The sequence below is a fragment of the Corylus avellana genome, chromosome ca1 (genome assembly GCF_901000735.1).
Source record: "Corylus avellana chromosome ca1, CavTom2PMs-1.0".
Taxonomy (NCBI): domain Eukaryota; kingdom Viridiplantae; phylum Streptophyta; class Magnoliopsida; order Fagales; family Betulaceae; genus Corylus; species Corylus avellana.
Genome location: NC_081541.1, coordinates 44,878,619 through 44,890,482, shown reverse-complemented (window position 1 = coordinate 44,890,482; position 11,864 = coordinate 44,878,619). Strand labels below are relative to the sequence as shown.

Genomic DNA, 11,864 nt, shown 5'->3' with positions numbered 1-11,864 from the left:
TAAGTGCCTATTGACATCAAAACTTAATTTTCAATGTCTTGCATTTAAAAAAAAAAAAAAATTACAAATACATTTTAATTCTACATAGGCATCATCGTTTTCTAATCGTTTGACACAAATACAAAAGAAAAATGCTATTCATCAATCATCACACTTTTATCCGATTTCATTGTTGTGGTACCTTATTTAGTTCTTGTTAAAAAACAAAAATACAATGGCCGATTAACAGTGCCACATATAAAAATGTGTTGTATAATATTACTCAAAATAAAATTATTTTAATTAAATTTATTAAATCAACATTTATGTTTAGAGTACGTGATTACAGAGTAATGCTATCTATATATCAAAACTATTCTACAATGATGACACACTAGTTTCAAAATTCATGAATAATTTTGTTTATAAATTATGTAAAATAATTAATATATTTTAAAAACATGTCAATTTAATGGGTTGAATTGATTTTTTTTTTTTGTTTGAAAAACTTTATCCAAATAATTTTCCAAATAAAAAAAATCCTTTAAGAGGAGCTGCAAATATTTTTTTTTAATAAGCAGGAGAATTTTTTTATACAGGATCAATCAAAATGTATATACGGAATTTTGAATAACAAGTCTTTTAGACACGAAATTGATTTTACGCACCATTCAAAAATCAAAACCCTAAAGCTTTTTAGTATTCTCAAAACCCCACTCTTTGAGTTCGATTCTCTCTAACCCGCGAATTCCTGAAAATGACGAAGGTGTACGGAACCGGTACGTACGATTTCAAGCGGCACCGAGTGGCGGAGTACCCCGCGGAGCTGCCGGCGGAGAAGACGGTGGCGGCGAAGCCCGGGGGGGCGGTCCCGAGCACGATAACGCTGTCGGAGATTCAGCGGGACCGGCTGACGAAGATTGCGGCGGAGAATTGGTCGAGGGCCGGCGGGACGAAGCCGTTCGAACCGGAGCTGGTGAAGGAGATCTACGAGACGGAGCTGGTGGTGAAAGGTGGGAGAAAGCCCGTTCCGTTGCAGAGGGTGATGATTCTGGAGGTGAGCCAGTACCTGGAGAACTATCTGTGGCCAAATTTCGATCCAGAAACGGCGACGTTCGAGCATGTGATGTCGATGATAATCATGGTCAATGAAAAGGTAAATGATTTTGAAGTTTTATTAACTGTTTGGTTGCTGAGAAAGTGTGAGAAATTGGATTGACAGTGAGTTCAAGGTTTTCAATGAACTGTAGGAGAACTGTTAGGGCAAAACGATTATATAAAAAAAAAATCTCAATAATGATTATGTGACTTTTAGTTGTGTTCACAGACACACAGACACACACACACACACTCACACACTCGTATATGCTATTGGGAATCAGACCCATTGGATGTTCTATTTTGTAAATGTGGTTATGGGGTTGAATGTGATTGTAAGTTATGATGAGCTTAGGAGATTATGATTTTGAACTTGCAGTTTCGAGAGAATGTGGCGGCTTGGGTATGCTTCTATGATCGGAAAGAATTGTTCAAGGCATTCCTTGAGAGGGTTCTTCGGCTGAAAGAGGTTTGTCTACTCTTTCTTCATACGACCATATTAATTTGTGCTTTATAAAGGACTTGAAGGTTTTTTGTTGGGAGAAATCCTTTTGTTACTATATTACTCCAAAATGAGTGATGTGATATTGTTAGAGAGAGTATAGTCTATCTATTAATCTGAGTATGTTAGTGTGAACATAGGTCTTCAATTTATAATTTTGATATTTTATGTGATCGGTATATAAGACTTAAAATGCCAATGAGCTTGAGCTAAAATGGTACTTCCTTTGTAGTAAGGTGGAGGGTGAGGTTGTGAGTTCAAGTCATGCTACTATGTCTTGTATTTATAATAAATGGTTCAAATTTTTGAAGCTTGATTCAACGGTTTATTCATTATTTTAGTAAAACCCGAGCATTTCTTTTTGTTACTACATCTCCATGTTAGGTTACCATGTAAGATCTTTTTGGGAGCTGGATGCCGTTATTGCTGCATTTGGTAATTGTGTATAATTTTTAAGTACTCAATACTTTATTTTCCTTTTCCAGCAGCCCCTACCTTCTGAGTGGATTTTTGGAAAGCTTCCTTTAGTGCTTGTTCTTTTTTTTTTTGTAAAAGTTAAAAAATTTCTTTGTACTCCTATAGCCTTGATCATTTAGTGTTTTTTCCTCCCTCTTCTTAAGACTTGTAGTGTATATTAGTAGTGGTAGTTAGCAATGCTGCTTAACCTAGTAGTTGATGGTGTTCTTTTTGTAATCAGAAGTTTTTCTGTTTGTTTAAGTGATATTGGAGTATGGGTTTTGGATTTTTGCTGCTATCAAGATGAATCTGGTTTTGGCAGCAATTATTTGTTTAAAATGATCATCCGGCATGTACACTCTCATAATCTAGTACATCTATTCGAATTGTTTAAACGTGTAACCAGTCATGAATCTGTCAAATGGTCTTATGTTCATTGGGGAATTGCAAACTTGTAAATGTCTTATTGAATGGATGATTATCTGCAGGTGGTTATGGATTTTGCTTTTTGAAGGAGCTTCTATACATTTTCTTTGGGTTTACCAAATAATCTGATTACGTGATAAGTTTGAGGAATTTTTGATATCTGATTGAATGTTTTACGCTTAAAATGTAATGCAGGGAAGAGAATTAAGCATAGCTGAGAAGACGAATTACTTGGTTTTCATGATCAATGCCTTTCAGGTATGTTAGCATCCTAACTTATGCTCTGATCAAATACATTTGGATGTTAGAATCAAGGACTTGTTGATGGGGTACATATATGCACTATCTTTTTGACTTTTGCTGTTAATTTTTTTGACTTGCAATTTTGTGCTCTAGTTATGTGATATTTGTGAATCTAATGTTTTCAAATATCTCATTATATCACGGCGTAGATTTTTTTTTTTTTTTGTTTATCTTGTCCTTTATATTCACTTGGAACTACAAAATGCTACCTTTCTTAGGAAATTAGAATGAGTAAATTATTGATGGGTATCAAATTTTTTTTAGAACTACACTTCTAAATTCTCACTGCAAAGAAGTGAACTTCTAACACTCATATAAATCATACCTATGACTGATTGCTCATCAGTAGAGCTGCACAAAATATACTGGTCTAACGATTATAAATAATCTTAAGGCATCTAGTTTAAGTACAGACACAAGACACTCGTGATTGCTACATCCTCAATCAACTCATACATGTGTACACAAGTACACTCGCTTGCCTTCATTTATAATACAAGTGACATATATATGCATGCACATACATGAGTTCTTGTTTTTCTATTAATTTTTTTAACAACTTTGTGTAATAGAGCTTGGAAGATGAGGTTGTCAGTGAGACGGTTTTGAGATTAGCAAGTTTGCAATCCTGGCACAGTTTGTCATATGGTCGTTTTCAGGTATGACTTATGCTTTATCTCAAATCATTTTCCATATGTTTGGAATTTATCTCTTATATTACTTGATAAATTTTCTTCTCTGTAGATGGAACTTTGTCTTAATATGGATTTGATCAAAAAATGGAAAAGAATGATGAAGAGGGAGGTTAAGGAGGCATCTACACGAGGAGAGATTTTTGACCCCTCAACTAAGCTTGAAGTGAAATTCTTGAGAAATCTTATTGAAGAATTTCTGGAGGTCTTTTTCTACAATAAACTATAAAGTAGTTGTTTGATCTATGAGGATTATTGCTTAAGGTAGTTTTGGTGTCCATTTGTGGCAGGTACTTGATTCGAAGGTTTTCCCGCAGCAACAGTGTGTTAATGAAGATGATGAAGTAATTGATGGCAATGGTTTGGAGAAAGTTGATGATGCTTGTGTTTTGTACTGTGAGAGGTTTATGGAATTTCTTATTGATCTCTTGAGCCAACTGCCAACAAGGAGGTAAAGTTGCACCCCTCCAATTTTTTGTTCTTTCCATTTTCCCAATTCTCTTGTGTGTGTGTGCGCATGCTCTTGCGCATGTTCAAGTTTTAAGCAGGATGGCCTCATATGATTGCTTTCTCATATGTTTTTACCAAATGAGTTTGAGGTTTTGTGGAATAAGTCTATTAGTAATAAGATGACAAAGGACTTTTGCCTTTTCTTATCTACAACATACTTTACCCGGGTTTCTATTTTTTTAAAGCTGGGCTCTAAGGGTTTGCTTCTTTTTCTTGCCTATATGTGGAAAATAATCTTAATATTTAAATGGACAGTATTTGTACTGTTTCCTGTTTTCCACATTATTGTGACATTGGTTTCTTTAGTTTCTGGTGATTGTCTTACCACAAATTACCTCTTTTTAAAATAGCTTCATTCCAAGTGTCAATTATATTCCTTTCTCTATTGAAAGGTGGAAACTCTTTGGTCAAATGATTTTCTTATTCCATGTTTTATGCTTTTTTTATTTGTTCAAGCTGTATTTATCATTGTTTTCCTCCTCTTTTTTTTTTTTTTTTTCCTCCGGGGGATACAGGTACTTGAGACCTCTTGTTGCTGATGTAGCTGTTGTTGCCAAATGCCATTTAAGTGCTCTTTATAGACATGAGAAGGGAAAACTTTTTGCACAACTGGTCGACTTGCTACAATTTTATGAGAAATTTGAGATTAATGATCATGCTGGGACACAACTGACAGATGATGAGGTGCTCCAGTGTAATTATGACCGTTTCCTGTCTTTCCAGCTTCTTGCATTTAAGAAGATCCCAAAGGTATGTTTCTAATCAGCCATTTATAGATGGTATGAATTAAAAAGTTCCCCCTTTTTATGTTAACAAATACAAGAAGCAATATTCCTCTTAAATAAATTTCGTAAATGTCTCAACTTTCTCTTTGTTTGGTGCTTTTAGTTGCAAGAACTTGCATTGGCAAACATTGGTGCAATTCACAAGCGAGCTGATCTCTCTAAGAAGTTGTCTGTGCTTTCTCCTGAAGAGTTGAAGGATTTGGTTTGCTGTAAGGTATGTAAATGGATGATTGATTCCATATCACCTTGTTTGGATATTTTCACTTTTGGACTCATGCCTAGGCCCAAAATGAATTTTTCATGATCTTTTTATGGAGTTTGCAACAGTTTTTTTTTTTTTTTTTAGTTTTTGTTTTGTGGCTTCCAAGTGTGTGCATCTGTTAATGCGAGGTCATTTTTGTTTTTGATTACTTGCATAAGCTATAGCTCTTTTAAATCTAGTTAAGCAAGAGCCATAGACTTATGTCGTGTCTGCCTTTGGGGATGCTTGCGCTCTCCCATAATGCCACCTCAATATGGTGGACTTTCAGTATACTTTTAATACATTTTCATTGGTTAAACTGTAAAAGTTTAGCAGCTTGTTCTTACCATCAATGTGCTTCTATAGAACAAAAGTGAGGACTGCTTGACTTGTGGTGTTGTATGATAAATTTGTTAGTTTGCTTTCGCTTGTCAGGTTGTTTTGTTTTGTTATTTTTTTTGTAGAGTCAAGTTCACGTTAATGAGGTTTCGCCTGCACATTTGTGTTTTTGGCGTAGAAATGTTGCAAATCATTTATATAATCTTTAATATGTGATATTCTTCTGTAATCATAAAGTCTGACATCAACATTTGTAGATTCACAAGAAAGTTATTCCTCTGTAATTATTTCTGGAGCAAATTTGGTACACATGACAATTGCCATTTATCTCGTGTTATAGTTTGGACTAGCTTAAAATCTTCAGTCTAAAGACCACTATAAAATTTGTTCTCCATGTGCACTTTGCTCTCCTCCTTGCCTTCTGCAATGTGTGTATAAACATATTGTCGTATATACTTAAATATTTCAGAATAATATATCTGACGTTCATCCTCTTTATGCAGCTCAAACTGATCTCAGAGGAGGATCCCTGGTCAGAAAGGGTTGATTTTCTTATTGAAGTCATGGTCTCCTTTTTTGAGAAACAACAATCTCAAAAAGAAGCCATAAATGCTCTCCCACTTTACCCAAACGAGCAGATTATGTGGGATGAAAGCCTTGTACCAAGTATAAATTACTCGGGAGAAGGTTGTCTGGCCCTTCCTAAACTTAATTTACAATTCTTAACACTTCATGACTATCTTCTGCGAAATTTCAATCTCTTCCGTCTTGAATCAACATATGAGATACGTGAGGATCTTCAGGAAGCTATACCACATCTCCTTGCCTACATTAATATTGAAGGAGAAACTGCTTTTCGTGGTTGGTCAAGAATGGCTGTGCCAATTAAAGAATTTAAGATAGCTGAGGTAAAGCAGCCAAACATTGGAGAAGTGAAGCCATCATCAGTTACCGCAGCAGTCACGTTTAGCATTTCTAGTTATAAAGCACAAATAAGATCAGAATGGAATGCCCTTAAAGAGCATGATGTTTTATTTTTACTTTCTATTCAGCCTTCATTTGAGCCTTTGAGTGCTGAAGAAGCCGCCAAGGCAAGTGTGCCACAAAGACTTGGCCTTCAGTATGTGAGGGGATGTGAGATTATTGAGATCCGTGACGAGGAAGGAATCCTCATGAATGATTTCACGGGAAGAATTAAACGAGATGAGTGGAAGCCTCCAAAAGGGGAACTGAGAACTGTAACTGTTGCTTTAGATACAGCACAATACCACATGGATGTCGGCAATATCGCAGAGAAAGGCGCAGAAGATGTTTATGGGACGTTCAATGTGTTGATTAGGAGGAAGCCTAAAGAAAACAATTTCAAAGCAATTTTAGAGTCTATAAGAGATCTAATGAATGAATATTGCATTGTTCCTGACTGGCTGCACAACGTATTTTTGGGCTATGGGAATCCTTCTGCAGCTCAATGGACTAATATGCCTGATCTTTTGGAAATGGTAGATTTCAAAGATACTTTTCTTGATGCTGATCATTTGAAAGAGAGCTTTCCAGATTATCAGGTTGCTGTTATTTGCATTTGCTTTTTTGATGTTATATTAATGGTGTCTATGCATTGTGAAGAATAAATGTGACTTAAACGCTGATTTTTTCCACTGCTTTTTAGGTTTGTTTTATAAATTCAGATGGTAACGGAAACTTGCATCCAAGGCCGCCTTTTCGAATTAGGCTTCCCAGGATGCTAAAAGGTGGCAGTAATGCCCTTCCAGGAAATAAGACATCTGCTTTTGATTCAGCAAATGGTGTAAATATGGTGGATGATGGTTGCGAGAAAGAAAAACTCGTTGTTGAGGCATACACTCCTCCTGACCCAGGTCCTTATCCCCAAGATCAGCCAAAGCAGAACACTGTTAGATTTACAGCCACACAGGTGCTTTGCAACTCTTCTTTACAGTTGTCGAAGTGTTAGTTTTCATGGTTGTTTGTGTTTTAACTTTGCTTATGTTCCTAATTTTTTTATTAATATTATTGGTTGTAATCCCACTACAAATTCTACTTCTATAATCAGTGCCTTATCCCAGTTACTTGGAGCTCTCTAGAATCACTTATAAACTCAATCTCTCCTAGTAATAAACCAATGTGGGACTTATCACCCATAGGCTCTTTTATAATCCATCAACTCCATGTGAGCAATTTATCTTCTCAATGTCGGACTAACTTTTTGGGTGTCATAGTGAATGAGCTTTGTCGTTGATGAGATGAAGAGATGAGTTTACTGTGTTGTTGAGAGTTCTCTGCAAATGTCGCATGTTATGTGTCTAAACATTTTGAATACTGTTACATTTTATAGTTAAAAGGAGAAGGTAAAGATACTGGCCTATCTCAATTGTGTAATTAGGCATCCAGCTCGATATTGGAACCATTTTGGTCAGCTTCAGGACTGTAATATGCATTGGTGTGGAAGATATCTCTGTTTTTTTATTTTATGCTATTTTCATGCATAAATGGTTATATAGTCTAGGTGCCTTTATGTAAACTGCGGGCTATATTTATACTTCGGGGATAAGTCATTTTTTGGGATCCTCAATCTTCATTTCAATGGTTGACTTTAATTTGTGTAGTAGTACCCATTGTGTGAGATGTTTTGTGATTAAACTTGTCTTAGTGTTTTTTTTTTTTTTGAATTATTATTAGACACTATATCAGATGTTCAACTGTAGTTTAGCTATTGTTCATGTTCTGGTTCTGGATTCCTTCCAAACTTGGTGTTGGCGTTTGTGTAGATATAACTAGTTAATTTTTCTGTCTACATCATTCTGAAAGTAACAAACATTGAATCAAAAGCATATGTTGGTGATCTCAGTTATATTATTGTGTCACCAAGTACTTAACAATCCTTTCTGTTGCATAGATTGGAGCAATCATCTCTGGTATTCAGCCTGGACTAACTATGGTTGTGGGTCCACCTGGTACGGGAAAGACGGATACAGCTGTGCAAATCTTGAACGTTCTTTATCACAATTGTCCTTCTCAGCGAACATTAATAATCACTCATTCAAATCAGGCTCTGAATGACCTTTTTGAGAAGATAATGCTGGTGAGGATAGTTTATCTCTTCAGTATTATGACTTGACTCTGCCCTGCTGATTTGTGGAATGATTCTGATTGTCCGGTATTTAAGCTAGCAGTTTGTACAATAGGTTTTAATGCATGTTTCTGTTTATTGTTTCAGAGGGATGTACCTGCACGCTATCTTCTTCGACTAGGTCAAGGTGAACAAGAGCTAGCAACTGATCTTGACTTCAGCAGGCAAGGCCGTGTAAATGCAATGCTTGTTCGGCGGTTAGAATTGCTTAGCGAAGTGGAGAGGCTGGCAAGATCTCTCCAACTGCCTGAGGATGTAGGTTATACTTGTGAAACTGCTGGATACTTTTGGTTGCTTCATGTATACTCGCGCTGGGAGCAATTCTTGGCTGCTTGTGCAGAAAATGAGGATAAAGCAACATTCGTTAAAGACCGCTTCCCCTTCAAGGAATTTTTCTCGAACACACCACATCCAGTTTTTATGGGTGAGTCATTTGAGAAAGACATGAGAGCGGCTAAGGGGTGCTTTCGTCATCTTAAGACAATGTTTCAAGAGCTTGAAGAGTGTAGGGCATTTGAATTGCTCAAGTCAACGGCTGACCGAGCTAATTATCTAATGACGAAGCAAGCAAAAATTGTTGCAATGACTTGCACTCATGCAGCTCTGAAGAGGAAAGATTTTCTTCAAATAGGTTTCAAGTATGATAACTTGTTGATGGAAGAAAGTGCCCAAATATTAGAGATTGAGACCTTTATCCCTATGTTGCTTCAGAGGCAAGAAGATGGTTATGCGCGGCTTAAACGTTGCATTTTGATTGGTGATCATCACCAGTTGCCTCCTGTTGTGAAGAATATGGCTTTCCAGAAGTACAGTCACATGGATCAAAGTCTATTTACAAGGTTTGTTCGACTGGGCATTCCTTATATTGAGCTCAATGCCCAGGGTAGAGCTAGGCCAAGCATAGCCAAACTTTACAACTGGAGGTACAGGGATTTGGGAGACCTTCCTTATGTAAAGGAGGAGGCTATATTCCACAGAGCAAATGCTGGATTTTCCTATGATTATCAGTTGATTGATGTACCTGATTACCAGGGGAAAGGAGAGACTGCTCCTTCTCCTTGGTTCTATCAAAACGAGGGAGAAGCTGAATATGTTGTCAGTGTTTATATGTACTTGCGTTTACTAGGTTACCCTGCTAATAAGATATCAATCTTGACAACATACAATGGCCAGAAACTTTTGATCCGTGATGTTATCAATAGAAGATGTGTTCCATATGATTTTATCGGTCCACCAAGCAAGGTAAACCACTTACCTTACCACCTTTATGTTATAACTTGTAGACATATCGGTAGTTAAATAATGTGTCGGGATCTCTACATGTCTCATATTTGTTTTGTGACAAACATGTATTGTTCAATAGAAGGCATAGTTGTATTTTTCCACTTCACGATGAAATTTTTTGACCTTTTCAGAGGAAGCCAACTTGAGATCTGGCAGGATCCATTATAGGGCTTCCTAATTCCACTTGGCTCGTGTAACACCAAGGAAAACCATGTAAAGCCATGGTTATCCATTTATTCCTCTAAATATGTAATATTAGTTGAACCAGACGAAAATCTTTCTTCAATAAATTATTACTTATCAAAACAATATTTATTTTTGTTTTCCCTGATTTTCGTGTTCAGGTAACTACTGTTGATAAGTTTCAAGGTCAGCAAAATGATTTTATATTGCTGTCTCTTGTGCGCACTCGCTTTGTTGGTCACCTTCGCGATGTTAGAAGATTGGTTGTTGCCATGTCTCGTGCCCGACTTGGTCTGTATGTGTTTTGCCGCCGTTCTCTGTTTGAACAATGCTACGAATTGCAGCCTACATTTCAACATCTGCTTCAGAGACCGGATCGCCTTGCCCTCAATTTGGATGAGATTACATCATATACTGAACGTCGTGTTGAAGATACTGGACCCATCCATCTTGTCAGCAGTGTTGATGAGATGATTAGCATTTTTAACTGGAGGTATCAGGTATGCCTCTCATTCTTTCAGGATAAGTTTCTGTCCTCTGTAGTGCATGATCGTACATCAATTTGGAAGAACTTTTGACACTGATTTTTTCCGGAAAAGTTTGTCATTGCTTTTTTCTTTTTCTTTTTTTGTTTTGTTTTTTTTTCATGCTCTCGTAATTCTTATTGTGCATTAATGCTGGATGAGGGCTTAATCTGTTGCATTGGAACATTTTCTTAATAATTTTATTTTAGTAGCTGTACTTGCATGATTCACTGAGTTCTTAAGCTGACACAGTCTGAGTTTTCTTGTTGCCAGGAACGGTACATGAGACATCAACCTGATCATTATATGCCGTACTTGAGTGCATACGAGGAGCAAAACAGTCAACAGAATTCAATGCCCATGCACCATGATATAGACACCAATATACCTGCAGCTACTGATGGTGCAGCAAGGGATATGCCACATGAAAGCAACGTTGAAGAGGATACAAAGATGGATGGTCTTATAAACGGTCAAAACGGGGATGGTCCGTTGAATTCGAACGAGGAGGTGGATAAGAAAGCTAGTAGGGATGATGAGAATGATGTTCTACCTGACAGCAAGTCAAATGAGGGAACCACGATGGAAGAGTAGTCTGGTTAATAACCCTCCTCACAAGGGTTCTCTTTTTTTGGCATTTTTGGACTTGCAAAATGACCTGAAGGTTCAGCTTTATGCAAATTGATGCCACCCAGCTAAGGCCTTCCTATGACTGAGGTCTGAAGCTACTCCAATAGCAGACTAGGTCACAGGTCATTTATTGGTGTTCCATGTATGGATGATAAATCATGGGAGCCAAAATTTTGGCCTGAAGTTCCAAAACCAACTCCTTAAGAGCCAGTGCCCTGCAACTTTATTAGAAAGAAAAGATGGATGTTGCTTAATTATCAGAGGAAGTTTTTAGCTGTACAGTGCCAAGTTAGTTGAAAATTTTCATCTCCTGAGAAATTAAAGTATCTGCTTGTATGTCTTAACCAAGGATTTATTGTAAGTTAAACATCATGTAATCTTGGGTTCAGCTAATTTTGTTACTAATTTGAGATTACTAGTTTCTTGTAACATTTAGCATGTCTTTACTATTGCTTGAATATGAGGCTGCGACATGTAACTAATTACTAGTAAAACAATTGCATTAGTAAAAGACCGGCTTTCCTATTCTTCAGGCTGGCATCTTGGTAGTAAGAATTGGTAAATCTCGGGTCATGATGCTTTAGGCTATTAAACTTTTACTTAAGACCACTATTTGAGGGTCAAGAGATAGTAGAAACTGATTTGATCAATAATGTGGTGCCTGAGCATCATTTTAGATCAAATTACATGAAGAATGAATGTGCACAGATTACCCTTGAGCAAAATTCAATTTTCCAAATCATGCATAAGCATTAATGGAATTTATT

At 36.7% G+C, this 11,864-nt stretch overlaps 1 protein-coding gene across 1 annotated transcript; it reads left to right on the top strand.

Annotated features, from left to right (window-relative positions):
* Positions 1 to 678: 678 nt before the first annotated feature.
* Positions 679 to 11,625, top strand: LOC132170745 (uncharacterized). The gene is made up of 14 exons (XM_059581837.1): positions 679 to 1,135; positions 1,457 to 1,546; positions 2,657 to 2,719; positions 3,337 to 3,423; positions 3,509 to 3,661; positions 3,747 to 3,907; positions 4,482 to 4,716; positions 4,855 to 4,965; positions 5,835 to 6,893; positions 6,998 to 7,261; positions 8,243 to 8,428; positions 8,564 to 9,718; positions 10,105 to 10,443; positions 10,741 to 11,625. Exons 1-14 carry the CDS (start codon positions 737 to 739, stop codon positions 11,059 to 11,061), a joined length of 4,623 nt encoding a protein of 1,540 aa, XP_059437820.1. The 5' UTR covers positions 679 to 736; the 3' UTR covers positions 11,062 to 11,625.
* Positions 11,626 to 11,864: the final 239 nt, after the last annotated feature.

Excerpts from the sequence above, each read along its gene's own strand:
- LOC132170745 (XM_059581837.1), top strand. The coding sequence starts at position 737 with ATGACGAAGGTGTACGGAACCGGTACGTACGATTTCAAGCGGCACCGA. Across the intron at positions 2,720-3,336 it reads TCATGATCAATGCCTTTCAG|AGCTTGGAAGATGAGGTTGT; the intron begins GTATGTTAGCAT and ends TTTGTGTAATAG. Across the intron at positions 6,894-6,997 it reads AGAGCTTTCCAGATTATCAG|GTTTGTTTTATAAATTCAGA; the intron begins GTTGCTGTTATT and ends ACTGCTTTTTAG.